The sequence below is a fragment of the Bubalus bubalis genome, chromosome X (assembly GCF_019923935.1).
Source record: "Bubalus bubalis isolate 160015118507 breed Murrah chromosome X, NDDB_SH_1, whole genome shotgun sequence".
NCBI classification, from domain to species: domain Eukaryota; kingdom Metazoa; phylum Chordata; class Mammalia; order Artiodactyla; family Bovidae; genus Bubalus; species Bubalus bubalis.
Genome location: NC_059181.1, coordinates 48,217,273 through 48,243,818, shown reverse-complemented (window position 1 = coordinate 48,243,818; position 26,546 = coordinate 48,217,273). Strand labels below are relative to the sequence as shown.

At 38.7% G+C, this 26,546-nt stretch overlaps 1 protein-coding gene across 1 annotated transcript in view; it reads left to right on the top strand.

Moving 5' to 3' along the window:
- VSIG4 (V-set and immunoglobulin domain containing 4) overlaps positions 1-25,248 on the top strand; it is an 87,949-nt gene extending 62,701 nt beyond the window's left edge. The window contains exon 7 of the mRNA XM_025275786.2: positions 25,197-25,248. Within this exon, the coding sequence (XP_025131571.1) occupies positions 25,197-25,233 (37 nt within the window). The 3' untranslated portion in view covers positions 25,234-25,248. The remainder of the gene's footprint in view (positions 1-25,196) is intronic.
- Positions 25,249-26,546: the final 1,298 nt, after the last annotated feature.

The window sequence follows — 26,546 nt, the reverse complement described above, 5'->3', positions numbered from 1 at the left end:
TTTTTATTCACTAATTTAATAAACACATGAGTACTTACTCTGAGTCAGGTACCTGTCTAGTGAGAAAGATAGCCAAATAAACCGACTCAATTAGACCAAAGTGCTCATCACTATGATATATAGCATAGTTTTTACATGTAATATAATATGTATGAGCTATACTATAGTATATATGATATAATAAGTAATTTAGTATGTATAAACTACAGTGGCAAAACATGAGTAATAAACTTTCTGAGGAGGGCAGAAGCAGTTTCACAGAAAATAATTTAAATGAGACTTGAAAGATAAATAAGATAATAGCAGGAAGTTTGTAGATAATGGTAGAAAGAAGGGCATCATAGGCATTCTAGAAAAGCATCCTAAAATACATGTGCAGACATATATATAAAACAGGTAATTTGGAGTGATTAAAATTCTGTGTGGTTTTATCACAGAATTTATGTTGAGGAATGGCAGGAGATGAAACTGAATAGATGTGCAGTTCCACATCACTGGGGACCTAGAATGTTATGCTGAGTTTAGAATCTGCTCCCCAAATAATGGAAACTTATTGAAGGGAATACAAAAATTTATTTAGCAACTCCTTGAAGTATATTTTCTGAATGCAGATTCAAACAGTCTAACAAATGAACATGTAATTATGAGAGCAATAAGACCAGAGTTTTAGATTTTAAACTATGCTGGAAAATCTGAAATCTATGTCTACCACATTTATGATTATCACTGCCTAAAGATAGAATGTCCAATTTTGTATCAAAGGTCTATAAATATAGACCAAATTTTAATTTTGTATACTTGTTTCCAGAAAGCCAAGAGCCCAAACTTTCTCAAAGGATCAAATATTAGCCAAAAAAGGGAAAAGAGTTCAGCAAGAAAAATAAGATTGTGCCAGCAAGAGAACAATGAGGGGGTGCCAAGAAACCTTGAAATTCTAGGCCTGGAGTGAAATAATTGGAACCTGGGGGAATAGATACAGATATTAAATGACAATCAATATCTCGACTCCTCTCACCACACATCCTTCTTCTCAAGAATATCCTATTTATGTGTCACTTTATGTAGCTGTTCTCTATTTATTGAAAACTAAAAGGAGAACTAGATTCAGTCCAAGCTCTGAAAAACAGAGTATAATGTCAAGGGCTGAGTTGCGTCCTTCAAAAATTCATATGTTGAACTCACACCACCTCAGAATGTGATAATTGTTTTTGCATATAAGGCTTTTAATGAGGCAATTAACTTAAAATTTGGTCATTAAGATGGGCCCTAATACAATCTGACTGGTGTCCTTATAAGAAGAGGAAATTTAGACACTAAAAGAGACACCAGGAATGTGTACATGTGGAGTAAAGACCATGTGAGGACAGTGAGAAGGTAGCCACCTCTAAGCCAAGAGAGAGGCCTCAGGAAAAAACAAATCTGCTGACATCTTAAAGCTCTAGCTTTCTGAGTTGTAAGAAAAAAACGTTTTTTTTTTTTTTCAGTCACCCAGTCTGTGTTATTACGGCAACCCTAGAAAACTAATCTTCAGAGACTGATTTTATTTTATTTTTTGTGTCCACTGTCCACTGATGCCTTTCTCATGACATTATGAGTCCCTGGAAAAGGAAGTTCTTCTTAGTAGTCTGCCACTTCCTCTTTTAACCACTATGACCAGGTCACCTCATCGGCAGTGTCACCCAAGCAATGAATCCAGTTTCCTGTATTTTCTATTTCAAGTCTGGTCAAGGTACCAAGTGATTTTGTCACTGGCATATTTTGTCTCTATCTGTGAGGTCCCCAGAAATAGTCAGATACAGGATAGTCATGGCAAGAGTAGCATAGATTGGAGATACCATCAACTTTTAGGTAAAGCCAAATGGAAAGGTAGAAGATCCCTGCATTTTTACTTAAGAGAGTTTCTGTGTTCAGCTCTGCTCATAACTAGTTATGTAACTCTTAAACACAACCTTTAATCTCTCTAAACCTTGGCTTTCTCATCAATAAACAGGTGGCAACATGTATCTTCCTGGACTCTTAAAATGACTAAATAAAATGATATATAAGAGCTGATCATTTTTAAATCTGGAGTAGTTGAATTTTGGATAGTCATCCTGAAGCTGTGCCATATCTGACAAAGATCACGTCCTCCTTCCAACTCCACATCCTCTACTTGTTCATATAGAGGCCAGATTAGACCAAATTTGATTCTGTTTGGAAAATGAACCTAATATAATCAGCAAGAAACATATGAGCTTAGCCTTTTGCAGAAAGAATTGAGCCTAAAAAATAATTTGGACACAAACTACTGGTATGAAAGTAAACTGAACATGTCCCAAGTCTCAATCAAGAGAACAGGCTGTGTTCCAAGTCCAGTGATGAGGAAGATGCAGCAGGAATGGAATTTGGTATATAGAAAACCGTAACCTATTCAATTATGTGTAATTTGGCTGAAGTTTCTGTTGTGTTGTGACAACAGGGAGGAGGTTGAGGGGAATTGTCTCCCTAGAGGCTAGAGAAAGAGGAGATAAAAACAAATGAATGTGTTGATGTGCTACTGGCACTATCCACTAAGGGCCACTGAGGAGATGTGGTTTAGAAACAGCATGTGTAATACAGCTTTGAGATTTCAGTGGACAGTGAGCTCAATGTACGTCAAGTGTGAAATGTGGTGGCCAAAAACTAAAGCTGCTTTGGCTGTATTTACAAAAATAGAGTGTCCAGAACAAGGGAGGTGACAGTCTTGTTCTACTTAACACTCCTCAGACCACTGAATGTTTTCCCTTATGGGAACCATGCTCTGAGAGGTACACTGACAAACTGAGACAGTTGAGGCCCCAATATTTCCCTGAAGTAGCTATTGGTTTAAACATTCCCCTGGAGCATCCCTAACCTCCAAGCTCACTATAGCCAAGCCCTGATCACAGACTAACTTCAAGCCATATCATATAACTTTCATCAGCCAGAGAGCCATAAGTCCTGGAGAATTTGAAGTCTTACATTCATCAGCTTCTTAAGCTTTTGGGTTTTAAAGGCATGAGTCAATTCAACTAAAGATCATTCTATTTTGTTATAAAACTTCATAAATAAAAACTATTTAGTCCACTGCCGCCTACCATAACACAAACTGTTTTGTGTGTTAGGAAGACTTTCCTAGGTCCCAAGCCTAGATGGGTTTCTCAGTAAACAAAAAGGGTGGAAATGTGGGCACATAGGCCAGATAAAATGGACTACTTTTCCAAACTTTTTGGACTTGCTCATACAACTGTTAGGAGTATTTCTTGTTCAGGATTGTGGTTTTTCTCAGAATGGATGGTGTCCCTCAAATGCATCATTGGAGTTTGATGGATCACACTCTGGGGCCACACTTAATCCTCCATTCCATGTTTCTTGAGGCTGAAGGTGGTTTCTTACTGCAGAGCATACAGAAGAGACAAGCATCCTTAAGCGTGATCTTACTGTCTTCTTGAAAGAATAAGTACAAAAAAGTCTGAGGTGTTCTTATTATTCTCTGTCCTTACACTGCCTGTTGATGTGATTAATGTTGTTCTTGTTTATATCTTGTTTATATTCTTGCACTTGTTTTCATGGATCTGGATATTCTTGCTATTGCTCTGAGTTTTGATGTTGCTACTGTTATTGGTCTTGCTCATGTTGATAATGCTATAATGGAGTGCACAGTCCTACTGGATTCCCACAAGTAGGAATTCATAGTTTCCCTAGTTTCTTCAGAAAATACTTGATCTACCTATCATCTATTTCTGCTGGTTTTCCTAGAAGGATTCTGGTAGTGGACTTGTCCTGGGGATACAGAGGATAGTCTTTGCCTCATTTTTGACCAAAGATTAATAATTAAGTGCTAGATTATCTATTCAGCCAGGGCTTTTATCGGAGAAGGCAATGGCAACCCACTCCAGTACTTTTGCCTGGAGAATCCCATGAACAGAGGAGCCTGGTGGTCTGCAGGCCATAGGGTCGCTAGGAGTCGGACACGATTGATAAATTTTACTTTCACTTTTCACTTTCATGCATTGGAGAAGGAAATGGCAACCCACTCCAGTGTTCTTGCCTGGAGAATCCCAGGGACAGTGGAACCTGGTGTGCTGCCATCTATGGGGTCGCACAGAGTTGGACATGACTGACACGACTTAGCAGCAGCAGCAGTGCTTTTATAGTTAACTTTATTTCAAAAAGCAATACTTTTCAAGCAGACTGTGATCATAAATCTAATGAGAAATACCTTTAGGGTATGAGAGATCCTTTCCAATTGATCCTGGCTGCTTGAATGGGAGCACTACTACTCATCATTTCTCTATTGCAGCCTATCCAGTGGCCCACCAGCTTGGATTCCTCAATCCTTTTAGTCAAGGTACTTTTCTTTCATAGAACTTATAATTATTTGTAACTATTTATGTAAAGGTCCATATAGTCAAGATATGATTTTTCCAGTAGTCAGGTATGGACATGAGAGTTGGACCATAAAGAAGGCTGAGTGCCAAAGAACTGACACTTTTTAATTGTGGTGAAGAAGACTTTTGAGAGTCCCTTGGAAAGCAAAGAAATCAAACCAGTCAATCCTAAAGGAAATCAACCCTAAATGTTCATTGAAAGGACAGATGCTGAAGCTGGAGCTCCAATACTTTGGCCAACTGATGCTAAGAGCTGACTCATTGGAAAAGACCCTGATGCTGGGAAACATGGAAAGCAGGAGGAGAAGGGGACAACAGATGTATGGCATCACTGACTCAATGGACATGAATTTGAGCAAATTCTGGGACATGGTGAAGGACAGGGAAGTCTGGCATGCTGCAGTCCATGGGGTTGCAAAGAGTCAGACAATGACTTAGGGAACAACAACAATATATATATAGACAGAGCTTCCCTCGTGGCTCAGATGGTAAAGAATCGGCCTGCAATGCAGGAGACCTGGGTTCAATCCCTGGGTTGGGAAGATCCCCTGGAGAAGGGAATGGCAACCCACTCCAGTATTCTTGCCTGGAGAATCCCCATGGACAGAGGAGCCTGGTGAACTACAGTCCATGGGATCTCAAAGAGTCAGACATGACTGAGTAGCTAAGCACACAAGCACATCGACAGAGGAGCCTGGCAGACTATGATCCATGGGGTTGCAAAAAGTCGGACACAGCTGAAGCAACTTACCATGAGTGCATGTATGGTCATTTAATTAATATTTATCTATCCCATTTAACTAATCAAAATTTTCACGGGGGCAGGAATTATCTCTTTTGTTGTTGCCGTTCAGTCACTAAGTCCTGTTCAACTCTTTGCAACTCCATGGACTACAGAAGACCAGGCTCCCATGTCCTCTTTTGTTCAACATTATATATTCTAGAGACTGGAAGATAACAGGCTCTCAAAAAGTAGCTGAAATAGTTGAAAAAAAGAATCAACAGATGCTAAGAAAAGTTCACTTGCCTCTTAACATTCAAAATGCTAGCACATTAACTATTTATTCAGTGGTATTTTATATATAAACCTTAAATGTGATTTTTTAAAAAAGAGAGAAATCCAAATGGAAATATCAACAAAGGGTTTGAATAGCTATTTCACAGAAAGGGAAAAACAAGTGTTTGTTAAATATATAGAATATATAGAAGATCTGCTGGGGCTGCTATGGCTTGGACCTGAGGATGGATGCCTCTCCAAGACTGTGACCTTGGTATCAAGATCAGTCTTGACTGCACCCCATGAAGACCCATGATCAACAGGATGGTGCTGTCCTAGTTTGGGACACCAGGTCTGAGGACAAGATGGTAGGGTAGAAAAACCTGAGCTCACATTATCTCACAAAAACATCAAAATCACAACTACCTGCAAAACAACCTTCAGCAAAAAATATTTGAACCTACCAAAAATGATATTCTTCTTTCAAAGACAAAGAAGAAGCCACAATGAGATGGTAGGAGAGGTTCATTTGTGAAACAATCAAATCTTATACCCACCGGGTGGGTGACCCACAACCTGGAAAAGAACCTTATTGCAGAAGTTCTCCCACAGGAATTAGTTCTAAGCCCCGCATCAGGCTTCCCAACCTGGGAGTCTGAAATCAAGAAGAAGGGCTTCCAGAGCATTTGGCTTTGAAGGTCAGTGAAGCTTGGTAGCAGGAATTCAACAGGACTGGGCAAGTAGAAACTCCACTCTCAGAGAGTGCACACAATGTCTCATGTGTACTGAAACCCAGGGGAAAAGTAGTGACTTCATAAAATCCTTGGTCAGACCTACATGGTGAACTTGGAGGATTTCCTAGGGAGTAGGGGGTAGCTATGGCTCACTGAAGGGACCAGAACACTGGTGGCAGAGATACTGGAGAGTACTTGCTGCCATGAGCTATCCTGGAGGCTGCCATTTTGATTCCTAGACCTGGTCCCACCCAATAGCCTATAGGTTCCAGTGCTGAGGGCTTCCCTGGTGGCTCATATAGTAAAGAATCTGCTTGCAATGCAGGAGACCTGATTCAATCCCTGTGTCAGGGAGATCCACTGGAGAAGGAAATGGCAACCCACTCCAGTATTCTTGTCTGAAGAATCTCCTGTACAGAGAAGCCTGGCAGGCTACAGTCCCTGGGGTCACAAAGAGTCAGGCATATCTGAGCAACTAACACTAGGCATTAAGCTCCAGTACTATGATGCCTCAGGCCAAACAATCAACAGGGCAGGGATATAGCCCCACTCATCATCAGACAGGCTGCTTAAAGTTTTCCTGAGCCCACAGCTGTCTCTAAACACCACTTGACATGGCTCTTCCCACCAGAGGGAAAAGACCCAGTTACACTCACCAATGGGAAGGCACCAGTCCCTCCCAACCAGGAGGCCTGTACAAGCCTCTTAGACCAGTCTCATCCACTGGAGTGAAGACACCAGATGCAAGAGGAACTATTATCTTGAAGCTTGGGACTGAAAACTCAGAAAGTTAGACAAAATGAGACAGCAGAAGAATATGTTACAGATGAAGGAATAAGATAATACCCCAGAAGAATATCTAAGTGAAGTAGAGATAAGCAATCTACCTGAAAAAGAATTCAGAGTGATTATAATAAAGATGATTCAAGATCTTGGAAAAAGATGGAGACACAGACTGAGAAGATATGAGAAATGTTTAACAAAGGGCTGCTGCTGCTGCTGCTAAGTTGCGTCAGTCGTGTCCGACTCTGTGTGACCCCATAGATGGCAGCCCAATGGGCTCCTCTGTCCCTGGGATTCTCCAGGCAAGAATACTGGAGTGGGTTGCCATTTCCTTCTCCAATGCATGAAAGTGAAAAGTGAAAGTGAAGTCGCTCAGGTGTTTCCGACTCTTAGTGACCCCATGGACTGTAGCTTACCAGGCTCCTCCATCCATGGGATTCTCCAGGCAAGAGTATTGGAGTGGGGTGCCATTGCCTTCTCCAAACAAAGGGCTAGAAGACATAACAAACAAACAAAGATGGTTGCAGAATACAATAACTAAAATGAAATATATCCTAAAAGGAATGATAGCTAAAAAAATAAAATAAAAATAAATGAAGAACAAGCTGGAAGACAAAATGGAAGAAATCACCGCAGTGGAACAGAAGTTAAAAAAAGAGTGTACACAGATGGTTAATTCATGCTGATGTATGACAGAAATCAAACCAATATTATAAAGCAATCATCAATCAATTAAAAATAAGTAATTTTTAAAAAAGAAAAAAATGTAAGAAATGATGATAATTCAAGAGTCCTCTAGAACAACATTAAATACACCAAAAAATATATGAAAAGATATTTCATATGAAAACTTGAAATTGGGCAATTTTACTACTAATCAGGGAAATGCAAATTAAAACAATAATAAAATACTACTTCTAATCACCAAAAAATAAAGTTTGATAATTTCAAGTTTGGCAAACTTGTTGAAAATAATCTCATGCACTGCTGATGAGAATCTAAATTGGTTCAGTCATTTTGGAAGGGATTTTTCAACATATACTAAATGTTAAAATAGGCATCCAATTATATAATTCACTTTAAAATAATCTAATATATATGGGGAAGTGGAGTATAAATGAAACAAGTTTGGCCATGTGTTAATTATTGAAGCTGAGGGCTATGCATCCCATGACATACTGATTACTCTCCTCATATCTATCCTAAAGGAACATTTGTACACATGTGCACAAGGAGTCTTGCCAAGCATATTTATTTCAGTGCTGTTTGTAATAGTGAAAGATTGAAAACAACTTAAACTTACATCAATAAGTGACATAGTTGAATAAACAATGGTGCATCTCTACTACATGATACCACACATCAGCTTAATGAAATGAGATGTGTTTAGATATTGAAGTCATGATTTTGAGTGAAAAAAGTAAATTGCAGACTAATATGTACAGTATGTCACAATTTATGTAGATAATAAACACCATGTATATCACCAAAATAATGTCTTACACACAAATCTTTAGAGAACCACCTGTAAAAAGATATACATACTATGATAATAGTGGTTATTTCTGAGGGGTGGGGGAGGGGACCAAGACTAAGATAAGATGGGACTGCTGGTTAAAGAAGATATTAATCTTACCTGTAAATTTTATATACTTAAATTTTTGAAAGAACAATACATTAAAATATTATGTGAGTAGCTAAAAAAAAAAATTTAAAAGATCCAAAAATAAAAATAATAACCTGAAAAGTTGTTTGTGTTAAATTGTTAAGTGAAAAGACATGGTTACAAAACATATAATTGAATTATAAGGGTAAATATACACAGAGAAAAATGTCTGGAAGGATGTACACTGAAATGTTTGCACAGTTATCTTTAGGTGGTTGTGGCGGTGGTGGAAATTTAGATAGTTTTATATTACATCTTATGTGGATTTGCTTACCTGTGTTTTTTCATTTGTCTATAATAAATATATATTTATATAATAAAAAATAAGCTAAAAAATAAAGTATGATAGCCACTGAATTTGCCTTTATAAAGATGCAGGCTCCCTTAAAACAAAAGAAGTCAGTGATGTAAAAGAAAAGCCTAGATGGAAATCTTTAGGTAGAAGGGCCTCGATCTCTGCCACTTAAAAGTCCAGTCAAAAAACACTGAAACACTGAGCAGTTTATTCTGTGTCAGGTCTATTGCAGGGCCATGGGATTGGGAGTGGGAGTGGAAGGACTAAAACCAAATTCCTGCTCTAAGGTTGAATTTGTACTTGAGACTCCTTCACTGTACTTCCCACTGCTACTGCTCTGCACATGACCCCTCTCCTCCAACTCCCACCATTATAGAACATATCAACACAGAACATTTGCTTCCAATACAGACACTTCAGGTTCTAATTTCCTTCTGAAAACCAACAAAGGAGCAACAATTCATCTAAATAGTGAAACCCATCTTTCAATAGGCTATCCTAACCTTGACTGCATTCCTTCTCTGCTAGCTCCTTGTCCCCCTAGCTGAAAGTACCATTTATTTTCCTTATCTCCCATTGGTGTTCTTCTATCCCCACTCCCAAGGAAACATACGCATACAAACCTTCTTTTTTGTAAAACACTTTTTCTTTGTTATTATAAAAGTAAAACATGTTCAGAATAGAAAACTTTAAAAGTGTGGAGAATTAAATATATGCAGAGGAAAAAAATCCACAATTTTAGAATCAAGAAGTAAACACAGCTAACTTTTTAAAGACATTTTTTACCTTTTTCCTGTGTGTATGCAATGGTTGATTTTCTTAATTGGTATTATAAGCTTCATACAGTGTTTTGTCTTCTTTTATTCACTTAAAACCAAAAAAGTGACATTTTCCCATCTTACTAAATATTCTTTAAAGTCATGACTTTTAACGGTTGCATAGCATCTCTTATAGCTATATCATATTTATTTAGACATTCCCTGGAACATTTAATGTGGCCCATTATAAACATTCATCTCTATCTATAGATATCTAGATATAGATATCTATATATCAATTTATAAATCTATCAAGTACCTATTCAAGCATGAATTTCAGTAAATCCACAAATGTGTGTAAGTAGGAAAAATAACTTTATTTTTTATAACTGAATTTCTATCTCCAGTCCCCAGTCTGCTGAATTGGCAAAAACATAACCTCTGCAGTAATGAATATTCTGGTACATACATCTTTGTCAGATTACTTCCTTATGATAGAATCCTAGAAGTGAAAATATAGAGTCAAAGGACATGAACTTCATATTTAAGGATCCTCATCTCTATATAGATATAGCTGTAAATATGGATATAGATGTAAATATAGATGTATATGACCTCCCTGGTTTCTTCTCTGGTGGCTCAGAGAGTAAAGAATCTGCCTGTAATGCAGGAGACCTGGGTTCGATCCCTGGGTTGGGAAGATCCCCTGGAGAAGGGAATGGTAATCCACTTCAGAATTCTTACCTGGAGAATCCCATGGACAGAGGATCCTGGTGAACTACAGTCCATGGGGTTGCAAAGAGTCAGACATGACTGAGTGACTAACACGCATATAGATATATATAGTATATATTCTTATATATAAAGGTATAGGTAGCTAATTGACTATAAAACACTTTTGTTAAAAACCCAAGCCCTTTTACTGATTTCACATTAAAGAGATTACCCTAAGGTTCCCTATCTATCTTTGTTCTAATTTATAATAAGGCACTGACTCAGTCTGTAGACCTTTTGGTAGAAAAGGGCACAAAGCTCTGGTACTGTATAGAGAATTAAACTCTGCCCTGCTTTGGATATTTCTAATCAAAGATTGATCCTTGGTGAGACCCTCCTCCATGGGAAGTGCTCTGGCATGTAACAGTGATTTTGTATGGAAGTCTTAAGGATTATCTCATCCTGTAAGTGGGAAATTATTCTCAGGGCTGTTGTGAAAGTTATATGAAAAGGGTATGTGACATTTCCCAGTTCAGTACTTGGCACATAGTATGTACTCAATACCATAGCTCAATCTGTTCCAGTGAATTTTAGGTTCTTGCCCTGTCACAGCAATAACTCAGAGACCATACAGGGAAGTCAAGAAAGTAAAGTGAGGATTTATTTAAGCAAGAATATGCTCTCAGAGGGAGAACAGGCAGACAGAGAGTAGCTGCCCTGGGGGTCTTTGGTAGGCTGATTGTGTGAGCCTGTGTGTATGCTCAGTCACTGAGTTGTTTCCAGCTCTTTGTGCCCCATGGACTGTAGCCCACCAGGCTTCACTGTGTTGGTGCACAATTGGTAGGTACTTCTTATCTGCAAGGCTAATTTTATTGTAATGAGAGTATAATGAACAGCAGATTACATTCTGACACAGGAGATTCCTGACTTTCTTCTAAGACACTTATCACCCAAAATGTATGGTTTCTTGTCAATATGGAGGTTCCCACTTCTGTCTGCCCATGGATCCCTGTTGTTTACAAGATGCATGGTTTCTTGCTACCTGTCCCCTGACGCCCTTTCTCTGCTCATATCTAGCTACCTGCCTACTGTAACAGATATGCTAATATTCTGATAAACATGAGATGATTACCTGATAAGGCAATTGATTATTTAATTGACCATTGATTCCATTTTTTTTAGTGGGGATTTTTTTTATTTTATTTATTTTAATTAGAGGCTAATTACTGTACAATATTGCATTGAATTTGCCATACATCAACATGAATCCACCATGGGTGTACACGTGTTCCCAATCCTGAAACCCCCTCCCACCTCCCTCCCCATACCATCCCTCTGGGTCATCCCAGTGCACCAGCCCCAAGCATCGTGTATCATGCATCAAACCTGGACTGGCGATTTGTTTCTTATATGATAGTATACATGTTTCAATGCCATTCTCCCAATTCATCCCCCGCCTCCATCTCCCACAGAGTCCAAAAGACTGCTCCATACACCTGTGTCTCTTTTGCTGTCTCACATACAGGGTTACCGTTACCATCTTTCTAAATTCCATATATATGCATTAGTAGACTGTATTGGTGTTTTTCTTTCTGTCTTACTTCACTCTATATAATCGGCTCCAGTTTCAACAACCTCATTAGAACTGATTCAAATATATTCTTTTTAATGGCTGAGTAATACTCCACTGTGTATATGTACCACAGCTTTCTTATCCATTCATCTGCTGATGGACATCTAGATTTCTTCCATGACCTGGCTATTATAAACAGTGTGGCAATGAACATTGGGTACACGTGTCTCTTTCAATTCTGGTTTCCTCAGTGTGTATGACCAGCAGTGGGATTGCTGGGTCGTATGGCAGTTCTATTTCCAGCTTTTTAAGGAATCTCCACACTGTTCTCCATAGTGGCTGTACTAGTTTTCATTCCCACCAACCGTGTAAGAGGGTTCCCTTTTTCCACATCTTCTCCAGCATTTATTGCTTGTAGAATTTTCAGATCAGTTCAGTTCAGTCGCTAAGTCGTGTCCAACTCTTTGCGACCCCATGAATCGCAGCATGCCAGGCCTCCCTGTCCATCACCAACTCCCGGAGTTCACTCAGACTCACATCCATCGAGTCAGCGATGCCATCCAGCCATCTCAACCTCTGTCGTCCCCTTCTCCTTCTGCCCCCAATCCCTCCCAGCATCAGAGTCTTTTCCAATGAGTCAACTCTTCGCATGAGGTGGCCAAAGTACTGTAGACTTTTGGATCACAGCCATTCTGACTGGCATGAAATGGTACCTCATTGTGGTTTTGATTTGCATTTCTCTGATAATGAGTCATGTTGAGCATCTTTTCATGTGTTTGTTAGTCATCTGTATGTCTTCTTTGGAGAAATGTCTATTTAGTTCTTTGGCCCATTTTTTGATTGGGTCGTTTATTTTCCTGGAATTGAGCTGCAGGAGTTGTTTGTATATTTTTGAGATTAGTTGTTTGTCAGTCGCTTCATTTGCTATTATTTTCTCCCATTCTGAAGGTTGCCTTTTCACCTTGCTTATAGTTTCTTTTGTTGTACAGAAGCTTTTAATTTTAATTAGATCACATTTGTTTATTTTTGCTTTTATTTCCATTACTCTGGGAGGTGGGTCATAGAGGATCCTGCTGTGATGTATGTCAGAGAGTGTTTTGCCTATGTTCTCCTCTAAGAGTTTTATAGTTTCTGGTCTTATGTTTAGATCTTTAATCCATTTTGAGTTTATTTTTGTGTATGGTGTTAGAAAGTGTTCCAGTTCCATTCTTTTACAAGTGGATGACCAGTTTTCCCAGCACCACTTGTTAGAGATTGTCTTTTCTCCATTGTATGTTCTTGCCTCCTTTGTCAAAGATAAGGTGTCCATAGGTGCGCGGATTTATCTCTGGGCTTTCTATTTTGTTTCATTGATTGATATTTCTGTCTTTGTGCCAGTACTATCCTGTCTTGATGACTGTGGCTTTGTAGTAGAGCCTGAAGTCAGGCAGGTTGATTCCTCCAGTTCCATTCTTCTTTCTCAAGATTACTTTGGCTATTCTAGGTTTTTCGTATTTCCATACAAATTGGGAAATTATTTGTTCTAGCTCTGTGAAGAATACCGTTGGTAGCTTGATAGGGATTGCATTGAATCTATAGATTGCTTTGGGCAGTATACTCATTTTCACTATATTGATTCTTCCGATCCATGAACATGGTATATTTCTCCATCTATTAGTGTCCTCTTTGATTTCTTTCACCAGTGTTTTATATATATATATATATATATATATATATATATATATATATCTTTAGTTTCTTTAGGTAGATATATTCCTAAGTATTTTATTCTTTTCATTGCAATGGTGAATGGAATTGTTTCCTTAATTTCTCTTTCCATTTTTTCATATTAGTGTATAGGAATGCATGGGATTTCTGCGTGTTGATTTTATATCCTGCAACTTTATTATATTCATTGATTAGCTCTAGTAATTTTCTGGTGGAGTCTCTAGGATTTTCTATGTAGAGGATCATGTCATCTGCAAACAGTGAGAGTTTTACTTATTCTTTTCCAATTTGGATTCCTTTTATTTCTTTTTCTGCTCTGATTGCTGTGGCCAAAACTTCCAAAACTATGTTGAATAGTAGTGGTGAAAGTGGGCACCTTTGTTTTGTTCCTGACTTTAGGGGAAATGCTTTCAATTTTTCACCATTGAGGATAATGTTTGCTGTGGGTTTGTCATATATAGCTTTTATTATGTTGAGGTATGTCCCTTCTATTCCTGCTTTCTGGAGATTTTTTTTATGATAAATGGATGTTGGATTTTGTCAAAGGCTTCCTCTGCATCTATTTAGATAATCATATGTCTTTTATTTTTCAATTTGTTAATGTGGTGTATTACATTGATTGATTTGTGGATATTGAAGAATCCTTGCATCCCTGGGATAAAGCCCACTTGGTCATGGTATATGATCTTATTAATGTGTTGTTGGATTCTGATTGCTAGACTTTTGTTAAGGATTTTTACATCTATCTTCATCAGTGATATTGGCCTGTAGTTTTCTTTTTTTGTGGCATCTTTGTCAGGTTTTGGTATTAGGATGATGGTGGCATTATAGAATGAGTTTGGAAGTTTACCTTCCTCTGCAATTTTCTGAAAGAGTTTGAGTAGGATAGGTGTTAGCTCTTCTCTAAATTTTTGGTAGAATTCAGCTGTGAAGCCTTCTGGACCTGGGCTTTTGTTTGCTGGAAGATTTCTGATTACAGTTTAAATTTCCATGCTTGTGATGGGTCTGTTGAGATTTTCTATTTCTTCCTGGTTCAGTTTTGGAAAGTTGTACTTTTCTAAGAATTTGTCCATTTCTTCCACGTTGTCCATTTTATTGGCATATAACTGCTGATAGTAGTCTTTTATGATCCTTTGTATTTCTGTGTTGTCTGTTGTGATCTCTCCATTTTCATTTCTAATTTTATTGATTTGACTTTTCTCCTTTTGTTTCTTGATGAGTCTGGCTAATGGTTTGTCAATTTTATTTATCCTTTCAAAGAACCAGCTTTTGGCTTTGTTGATTTTTGTTTCACCAGCTAAAGTCTACCTTGTGGGCTGGCATCATTCATTCCAGATTCAAGTAATTTGACCTGTTGTCAAACAGGTATTTGGTTAGATTTGGAAAAACAGTTCGCTAGAATGTATATCTAAGTGTTGTGCTAAAACTATGTGACTACCACCAGAGAAGTGTATCTGCTCTTGAAAAAAGTTAAGATAGAATTGAAAAGATATCTATCTCTGAATTATAAATGACCAGTTAAAAGACATTCTAAGATTCCATGCTAACTGCAATCATGTTTTTCAGTATCCTGGAGTGCTTAAGGAAGGCTTTCTGGAGAACACAGGACTTCAAATTAATCCTCCAAATACTTGTATAGGTGCAGATAAATGAAAAGAGGATGGTGTTAGTAGCGGGGGGAGCAGCTTAAACCAAGATATTGCCAACATTAAAAAACATATAATGTGAGAATTGCAAGTTAAGTTTTTTTTTTTTTTTTTTTTTTTAAATTTAACAAAATTTGAGAACTTTATTGAATGGCATTTAAAGAGTAAATGGAAAATTTTTTTTTTAATTTTATTTTTAAACTTAACATAACTGTATTAGATTTGCCAAATATCAAAATGAATCCGCCACAGGTATACATGTGTTTCCCCATCCTGAACCCTCCTCCCTCCTCCCTCCCCATTCCATCCCTCTGGGTCGTCCCAGTGCACCAGCCCCAAGCATCCAGTATCGTGCATCGAACCTGGACTGGCAACTCATTTCATACATGACATTTTACATGTTTCAATGTCATTCTCCCAAATCTTCCCACCCTCTCCCTCTCCCACAGAGTCCATAAGACTGTTCTATACATCAGTGTCTCTTTTGCTGTCTCGTACACAGGGTTATTGTTACCATCTTTCTAAATTCCATATATATGCGTTAGTATACTGTATTGGTGTTTTTCTTTCTGGCTTACTTCACTCTGTATAATAGGCTCCAGTTTCATCCACCTCATTAGAACTGATTCAAATGTATTCTTTTTAATGGCTGAATAATACTCCATTGTGTATATGTACCACAGCTTGCTTATCCATTCATCTGCTGATGGACATCTAGGTTGCTTCCATGTCCTGGCTATTATAAACAGTGCTGCGATGAACATTGGGGTACTCGTGTCTCTTTCCCTTCTGGTTTTCTCAGTGTGTATGCCCAGCAGTGGGATTGCTGGATCATAAGGCATGTCTATTTCCAGTTTTTTAAGGAATCTCCACACTGTTCTCCATAGTGGCTGTACTAGTTTGCATTCCCACCAACAGTGTAAGAGGGTTCCCTTTTCTCCACACCCTCTCCAGCATTTATTACTTGTAGACTTTTGGATCGCAGCCATTCTGACTGGTGTGAAATGGTACCTCATAGTGGTTTTGATTTGCATTTCTCTGATAATGAGTGATGTTGAGCATCTTTTCATGTGTTTGTTAGCCATCTGTATGTCTTCTTTGGAGAAATGTCTATTTAGTTCTTTGGCCCATTTTTTGATTGGGTCATTTATTTTTCTGGAGTTGAGCTGTAGGAGTTGCTTGTATATTCTCGAGATTAGTTGTTTGTCAGTTGCTTCATTTGCTATTATCTTCTCCCATTCTGAAGGCTGTCTTTTCACCTTGCTAATAGTTTCCTTTGATGTGCAGAAGCTTTTAAGGTTAATTAAGTCCCATTTGTTTATTTTTGCTTTTATTTCCAACATTCTGGGTGGTGGGTCATAGAGGATCCTGCTGTGATGTATGTCAGAGAGTGTTTTGCCTATGTTCTCCTCTAGGAGTTTTATAGTTTCTGGTCTTATGTTTAGATCTTTAATCCATTTTGAGTTTATTTTTGTGTATGGTGTTAGAAAGTGTTCTAGTTTCATTCTTTTACAAGTGGTTGACCAGAGTTCCCAGCACCACTTGTTAAAGAGATTGTCTTTAATCCATTGTATATTCTTGCCTCCTTTGTCGAAGATAAGGTGTCCATATGTGCGTGGATTTATCTCTGGGCTTTCTATTTTGTTCCATTGATCTATATTTCTGTCTTTGTGCCAGTACCATACTGTCTTGATAACTGTGGCTTTGTAGTAGAGCCTGAAGTCAGGTAGGTTGATTCCTCCAGTTCCATTCTTCTTTCTCAAGATCGCTTTGGCTATTCGAGGTTTTTTGTTTTTCCATACAAATTGTGAAATTATGTGTTCTAGCTCTGTGAAGAATGCTGTTGGTAGCTTGATAGGGATTGCATTGAATCTATAGATTGCTTTGGGTAGTATACTTATTTTCACTACATTGATTCTTCCAATCCATGAACATGGTATATTTCTCCATCTGTTAGTGTCCTCTTTGATTTCTTTTACCAGTGTTTTATAGTTTTCTATATATAGGTCTTTAGATTCTTTAGGTAGATATATTCCTAAGTATTTTATTCTTTCCGTTGCAATGGTGAATGGCATTGTTTCCTTAATTTCTCTTTCTGTTTTCTCATTATTAGTGTATAGGAATGCAAGGGATTTCTGTGTGTTGATTTTATATCCTGCAACTTTACTATAGTCATTGATTAGTTCTAGTAATTTTCTGGTGGAGTTTTTAGGGTTTTCTATGTAGAGGATCATGTCATCTGCAAACAGTGAGAGCTTTACTTCTTCTTTTCCAATTTGGATTCCTTTTATTTCTTTTTCTGTTCTGATTGCTGTGGCCAAAACTTCCAAAACTATGTTGAATAGTAATGGTGAAAGTGGGCACCCTTGTCTTGTTCCTGACTTTAGAGGAAATGCTTTCAATTTTTCACCATTGAGGATAATGTTTGCTGTGGGTTTGTCATATATAGCTTTGATTATGTTGAGGTATGTTCCTTCTATTCCTGCTTTCTGGAGAGTTTTGATCATAAATGGATGTTGAATTTTGTCAAAGGCTTTCTCTGCATCTATTGAGATAATCATATGGTTTTTATTTTTTAATTTGTTAATGTGGTGTATTACATTGATTGATTTGCGGATATTGAAGAATCCTTGCATCCCTGGGATAAAGCCCACTTGGTCATGGTGTATGATCTTTTTAATGTGTTGTTGGATTCTGATTGCTAGAATTTTGTTAAGGATTTTTGCATCTATGTTCATCAGTGATATTGGCCTGTAGTTTTCTTTTTTTGTGGGATCTTTGTCAGGTTTTGGTATTAGGGTGATGGTGGCCTCATAGAATGAGTTTGGAAGTTTACCATCCTCTGCAATTTTCTGGAAGAGTTTGAGCAGGATAGGTGTTAGCTCTTCTCTAAATTTTTGGTAGAATTCAGCTGTGAAGCCGTCTGGACCTGGGCTTTTGTTTGCCGGAAGATTTTTTATTACAGTTTCAATTTCCATGCTTGTGATGGGTCTGTTAAGATTTTCTATTTCTTCCTGGTCGAGTTTTGGAAAGTTGTACTTTTCTAAGAATTTGTCCATTTCTTCCTCGTTGTCCATTTTATTGGCATATAATTGTTGATAGTAGTCTCTTATGATCCTTTGTATTTCTGTGTTGTCTGTTGTGATCTCTCCATTTTCATTTCTAATTTTATTGATTTGATTTTTCTCCCTTTGTTTCTTGATGAGTCTGGCTAATGGTTTGTCAATTTTATTTATCCTTTCAAAGAACCAGCTTTTGGTTTTGTTGATTTTTGCTATGGTGCTATGGTGCATCACCATAGCAAAAATCAGCAAGTTAAGTTTTATTTGAGGCAAAATGAGGACTTCAGCCTGGGAGATAGTACCTCAGATAGCTCTGACAAACTTCTCCAAAGAGGTAGGCAGAAAGGTCAGTACATGTGTGATTTTGGTGAAAAGGGAATACATGCAAACAAGCACATATTTTTCCAGAAGGTTTCTACTAGTCTCATGAAACTTTACTAATCCCAAGGAACAGTGTCACCATGAAGAATTTTAGTGCTTTTCCAGATATGAGGAGATACAATAACCTGGCTCATAAAATCAGCTCCTGAAAATATCTAACTAGCTAAAGACCCATCCATTCTGAAGGAGATCAGCCCTGGGATTTCTTTGGAAGGAATGATGCTAAAGCTGAAACTCCAGTACTTTGGCCACCTCATGCAAAGAGTAGACTCATTGGAAAAGACTCTGATGCTAGGAGGGATTGGGGGCAGGAGGAAAAGGGGACGACAGAGGATGAGATGGCTGGATGGCATCACCGACTCAATGGACGTGAGTCTGAGTGAACTCTGGCAGTTGATGATGGACAGGAAGGCCTGGCATGCTGCGATTCATGGAGTCACAAAGAGTCGGACATGACTGAGCGACTGAACTGAGCTGAAAGACCCATCCTGACCGTTTACTGGAGCACAGAGTGCCTCATTTGATCTCCTGTGGCCTCAGCCTGCAATGGCTTGGAGAGGGGCTTGGGTTGCCAGCCAGAGATTGGGCTGGGTCACAGCGGTGAAATCACCAGATCCTAGCCACTAGACCAGTGGTCAGTGACAAAGGCCCTGGCCCTTTGGCTTTGCAGAAAAGAATTTCCACAATAATATAAAGTAGTGAAGACAGTAAAGTACTTAATAAGAGGGAAAAAAGTGCAGTACATGTGGATAAGCACATGGGCAAATTCAGTGAGAGAAAGTCACTGAGCTGTGCCCTTGCGGCAGTTTCAATTACTTCTATGGAGCATATCTTCTTGGTTTCATTTGGCCAATCATTTTGATTTGCCTGAGTCACAGTCAATATTTGGCATATATCAGTGTCAACTAAAAAATATAGTCACAACCTGAAATTAGAGAGTTATTTTATTTGGTGGGAATGTTTAGGACTCTGAGCCCAGAAAACTGCTCCAAAGAGGAAGGAGAGGGAGTCAAGTTAGTTTGTAACAGAGGGAGCAGGCAGTCTGAACATCAAAGATCAAGTATCAAGTTAAGGAATATAGCATTCTATATATAGGAAGATACAAGTCTGGGCTCACTAAATTCATTCTTGTCATATGCACCTCAGCTATCTGGGGCCAAACCTGTTTCCTTGTTCACCCTGCTTCTTGCATCACCCCAGCTCCTCAGCAATCACCATGAGGTGGGAGTGGTGGCAGCATTTGCTGGATCACAATTTTGGGAGTCCTAATTCACATTTGGAGACCAGAAATCACTGATGGCTATGACATTTCTTATTTATTAATATGGCAGGAGATATTTTCATTTCACATCAGGACCTCTCATCTGTGTGCATGCATCTCTTAGCCAAGGTGGATTTTACTGAAAAGGCATCTGGGTAGAACATCCCTTGACATAATTCCCCTTTGGCTTTCAAGGAGCCTTTCTGTGTATGTGTGGTCAAGGAGGTCTCCTGATGTCAAGAACAAGAAATATGTGGTCTGAGCAGGGCTTAGTCTCCTCTCATAATTATCCTGCTATTCAGAGTTTTGGTCCATAAGGAATGAATCTCCAATTGCTTTACTGGGGGGTGGGGGGGGGGCTTCTGTTTCCTGCCTCAATTTCTGTTCTCCATGCTGAACTCCTTTCAGGGATATTGAATGTCAGGAGTTTCATCAGCACATGAGTTAATCCTTATAGAAGTTGAGGGCAAGTGCCCATTGCCAGTGCCAATTTGTACTTGGCAAGATAAAGGTTAACCTGGGATAACATACTGGGACAAGGGGTGAAAGCAAGAGGTAAGAGGCCCCAAATGCTGAAATTAAAAGCAAGATAGCATGGATAGTACTTTAGTATACAGCCTCTATCTACTAACTGAATGCAAATCTTGCCTTTTTAAAAATTTGACTTTTGGAAAAATAACCCTGGTATTTTGTAAGTATTTATAAGAAATGTATAAATGTTTATAGCTTGGTACCACCTGAGGATATGTGGGAGTCTCAGCAGAGAGGGGAGATCTTTCTTAGAGACAGAAACACACATAAAGTGATAGAGATGCAAGACACAAAAAGAAAGAACATTTAGAGAAGAACAGTAGCAGATCCCTAAGTCTATGCCTAAGGTCAAGAAGTACAAACAGAAAAAGTCAGTTACCAAAGAGAAGCATCTAAAAGCAGAAGAATGCCTTAAGGTCATTGAACAAGGAGCACTTCCAAACACATTCTATGAGATCACCATCACCCTGATACCAAAACCAGACAAAGACAACAGAAAAAAGAAAACTACAGGCTAATATCACTGATGAACCTAGATGAAAAAATCCTCAAAAAATTTAGCAAATAGAATTCAGCAACACATCAAAAAGCTCATACACCATGATCAAGTTGAATTTATACCAGGAATGCAAAGATTCTTCAATATATGTAAATCAAACAATGTGATACACCATATTAACAAATTGAAATATAAAAATCATATGATCATCTCAATAGATGCAGAAAAAGCCTTTGACAAAATTCAGCACCCATTTATGAGTAAAACTTCAAAAATGGGCATAGAAGGAACTTACCTCAACATACTAAAGGCCATGTATGAGAAGCCCACAGAAAACATTATTCTCAATGGTGAAAAAATTGAAAGCGTGCCCCCTAAGATCAGGAACAAGACAAGGGTGTCCACTTTCATCACTATTAATCAATATAGTTCTGAAAGTCCTAGTTACACCAATCAGAGAAGAAATAAACAAATAAAAAGAATCCATATCAGAAAAGAAGAAGTAAAGCTCTCACTATTTTCAGATAACATGGTATTATACATAGAAAACCCTAAAAATGCTATCAGAAAATTACTAGAGCTAATCAGTGAATTTAGCAGAGTTGTAGAATAGAAAACCAATACACAGAAATCAACTGCATTTCTATATACTAACAATGAAAAATGACAAAGAGAAATTAAGTAATGAATCCCATTCACCATTATAACAAGAAGAATTAAATATCTAGGAATAAACTTACCTAAGGAGACAAAAGAACTGTACAGAGAAAATCATAAGACACTAATGAAAGAAATCACAGATGACATAAACAGATAGAGAGATATTCAATGTTCCTTGGTAGGAAGAATCAATATTTTGAAAATGACTCTGCTACCAAAGGCAATCTACAGATTCAATGTAATCCCTGAAAATTACCAATGGCATTTTTCACAGAATTAGAAAAAAATATTTCACAATTCATATGGAAACACAAAAGATCTTGAATAGTCAAATCAATCTTGAGAAAGAAGAATGGAGCTGGAAGAATCAACCTTCCTGATTCAGATTATACTACAAAGCCACAGTCATAAAGAGTGTATAGCACTGGCACAAAAACAGAAATATAGATCAATGGAACAAAATAGAAAGCCCAGAAATAAACCCATGCACATATGGGTGCCTTATTGTTGAGAAAGGAGGCAACAATATACAATGGGGCAAAGACAGATTCTTCAATAAATGGTGCTGGGAAAACTGGACAGCTACATGTAAAAGAATGAAATTGGAGCATTTCCTAATATCATACACAAAGATAAGCTCAAAATGGATTAAAGACCTAAATGTAAGATGAGAAACTATAAAACTCTTAGAGGAAAACATAGGCAGAACACTCGATGAGATAAATCAAAGCAAAATCCTCTATGACCCACGCCTAGAGTAATGGAAATAAAAACAAAAGTAAACAAGTGGGACCTGATTAAACTTAAAAGCTTTCTCACAGCAAGGAAGGTAAAAGGTAAAAAGTGCTTTTACCTTTTATAAAACAGGTAAAAAGCCCTCAGAATGGGAGAAAATAATAGCAAATGCAACAACTGACAAAGGATTAATTTCCAAAATACACAAGCAGCTCATACAATTGAATGCAAGAAAAACAAACAACCCAATCAACAAGCAGTAAAAAGACCTAAACAGATATTTATCCAAAAAACACATACAGATGGCTAACAGACACATGAAAAGATGCTAATCATTGCTCATTATTTAAAAATGCAAATCCAGAGGGATGGTATGGGGAGGGAGGAGGGAGGAGGGTTCAGGATGGGGAACACGTGTATACCTGTGGCGGATTCATGTTGATATATGGTAAAACCAATACAATATTGTAAAGTTAAAAAATAAAATTAAATTAAAATAAAAAATAATAAATAAAAAAATGCAAATCAGGGGGCGGACCTAAGGTGGCAGAGGAATAGGACGGGGAGACCACTTTCTCCCCCACAAATTCATGGAAAGAACATTTGAGTGCTGAGCAAATTCCACAATACAACTTCTGAACCCTGGCAGAGAATACCAAGCACCCAGAAAGGCAACCCATTCTCTTCAAAAGGAGGAAGGACAAAATATGAAAGATAAAAAGAGAGACAAGAGTTAGGGACAGAGACCTGGTCTGGGGAGGGAGTCATGAAAGAGGAGAAGTTTCCAAACACCAGAAAACCCTCTCACTGGCAGGTTTGTGGAGAGTTTTGGAATCTCCAAGGGCAACATAACCAGGAGGGAAAAAAACAAACAAAAAACCGCACAGATTACATGCCTAGCCGAAACTCTCAGCAGAGAGGTAGCCCAGACGCTGGAGTCTGCCAGCAGTGAGCTGAGTAGGGGCTGAACAGGGAGGTGTGGGCTGCATATTTAGGGTAGGGACTGGGCCTGAATGCCCTGAGAACAATCTGAGGGAGCTAAGGTGAGATAGCAACCCAAAATGTGATAGCCAGAGGAAAAAAGAAAAAAAAAGAGAGAGAACTTTCCCACAACAGCCTGGCCTGCTCACAGAACAAAGGATTGAGCAAACACCAGAGGAGAGCTAGCCAAATGCGGATCAGCCCCTTCCCCCACTGGAGGCAGAGAGGCAGGTGGGCTGCAGCCAGAGCCAGAAGGTGAGAGGCAATCTTGGCCCCAGAGATGGCATCCTCCACCAAACTGTGAGTAGGCTCCCAGTTACTAACCAGTCTTCCTGGGATCCTGGACAGTTGACATCCACCAGGATGGTGGCAATCAGAGATCAGCTCTCCAAAGGAGACACACGGCATACCTGAGACAGTGCTCTTGTGGTGCACCCAGGAAACCAAGTGCCTGGGACTAGGGAGGTGATAAGATGCACCGCCAAATTGGGAGTGTGCTCGCCAAGCAACTGGTCGCCTGACCTGCTTGGACCTTGGAAGGGCACAAAAAGCAGGCCCAACCGTCTCTGTGCCTTTGTGGGGTACCCGAGAACCTGAACCTGAGCGGCTTAGGACTGGGAAGTGCACCCAACCCAGGGCCCACTTTAGACAGTTCTGCTGCAAAGCAGTCTGGGGCCTGGGCAGTGTAGACTGGGAAAGCACACATACTGAGAGTGTGGGGCAAACCCAGTGTGGCCCAGACACTGCGAGAACTCCCCACACATCCAGTGATATTTGTTTGCAGTGTTTCTCCCTCCCCACAGTACAACTAAACAAGTTAGCCTAAATAAGTGACCACCTTCGCCCCCTTGTGTCAGGGCAGAAATTAGACACTGAAGAGACTTGGAAACAGAGGAAGTCAAACAAAGAAGAGGGAACTGCTCTGGAAGTGACAGGTGCAACAGATTAAAACCCTGCAGTTAGCACTGACTACACTGGAAGGGGCCTATAGACCTTGAGAAGAAGTATTAGCTGGAACAAGGAACTATCTGAAACTAAACTGACACCACACTGCCCTCAACAGCTCCAGAGAAATTCCAAGATATATTTTACTACTATCATTTTTTAATTTTTAAATTTTTTATTACTCCTTTAATTTTCATTTTTATAACCTACTATTAGCTTGCAAAAAAAGACCCTATTTTTAAAGCAAATTTCACATATTTTTTTATAATTTTGTGATTGATTTTGTTTTGTATTTTTAATATAGTATCTTTGAGAGTCTAACCTCTAATCTAGATTTTTAATCTTTGCTTTTTGTTTTTTGTTATCAATTTTGCACCTTTAAGAATCCAATCTTTAGTATCCATTTTTATGTAGGAGTGTGATTACTAGCTTGATTGCTCTCTCCCCCTCTTGACTCTCCTTTTTCTCCCCCAGGTCACCTCTATCTCCTCCATCCCCCTTCTCTTCTCTACACAACTCTGTGAATCTCTTTGGGTGTTCTGGGCTGTGGAGAAGACTTAGGGAACTGATTACTGGCTAGAACTGTTTCTCTCCTTTTGACTCCCCCTCTTCTCCTCCTGGTCACCTCTATTTCCTTCCTCCCTCTTTTCTTCTCTATGTAACTCTGTGAACCTCTCTGAGTGTTCCAGACGGTGGAGAGCATATAAAAACTTGATTATTGGCTAGATTGCTCTCTCCCTGCTTGATTCCCTGTCTTCTCCTCCTGGTGATCTTGATCTCCCTCCTCCCTCTTCTCTTCCCCATGTAACTCTGTGAACCTTTCTGGGTGTCCCGCAATGTAGAGAATCTTTTTGCCATTAACCTAGATGTTTTATCATAGGTGCTGTATGGATGGAGAAGTCTTATGGCTACTGTAAAAATAAGACAAATCCAGAGGCAAGAGGCTTAAATCCCAAACTTGAGAACTCCAGAATACTCCTGACTCCAGGTAACATTAATTGATGAGAGCTCATCCAAAAGGCTCCATACCTACACTGAAACCAAGCTCCACCCAAGAACCAACAAGTTTCAGAGCAAGACATATTGAGCTAATTCTCCAACAATGCAGGAACATAAACCTGAGCATTAAAGTACAGGCAGCCAAAAGTCACATCAAACCCATGGACACCTCAAAACCCACTACTGGACACTTCACTGCACTCCAGAGAGAGGAGATCCAGCTCCTCCCACCAGAACGTCAACATAAGCTTCCCTAACCAGGAAACCTTGACAAGCCACTCGTCCAACCCCACCCACAGGGAGCAACCTCCACAATAAAGAGGAACCACAAAGAACCAGCATACAGAAAGGCCACCAAAACACAGCAATCTAAACAAGATGAAAAGGCAGAGAGATATTCATCAGATAAAGGAACATGATAACTGCCTACAAAACCAAACAAAAGAGGAGGAGATAGGGAGTTTACCTGAAAAAGATTTCAAAATAATGATAGTAAAAATGATCCAAAATCTTGAAAGCAAAATGGAGTTACAGATAAATAGTCTGGTGAGAAGGATTGAGAAGATGCAAGAAATGTTTAACAAGGATCTAGAAGAAATAAAAAAAGAGTCAATCAATAATAAATAATACAATAACTGAGATCAAAAAAAAAAAAAAAAAACAAACTCTGGACAGAACCAAGAGTAGAATAACTGAGGCAGAAGATAGGATAAGTGAGGTGGAACATAGAATGGTAGAAATAAATGAAGCAGAGAGGAAAAAAGAAAAAAGAACTTTAAAAAATGAGGACAACATCAGAGACCTCTGGGACAATGTCAAACACCCCAAAATTCAAACCATAGGAGTCTCAGAAGAAGAAGACAAAAAGAAAGGCCATGAGAAAATACTTGAGGACATAATAGTTGACAACTTCCCTAAAATGAAGAAGGAAATAGCCACCCAAGTCCAAGAAACTTAGAGAGTCCCAAACAGGATAAAACCAAGGCAAAACACCTCAAGATACATATTAATCAAATTAACGAATATCAAACACAGAGCAAATATTAAAAGCAGCAAAGGAAAAGCAACAAATAACACAAGGGGATTCCCATAAGGATAACAGCTGATCTTTCAATAGAAACTCTTCAGGCCAGAAGGGAATGGCAGGACATACTTAAAGTGATGAAAGAGAAAAACCTACAACCCAGATTACTGTACCCAGCAAGGATCTTATTCAAATATGAAGGAGAAA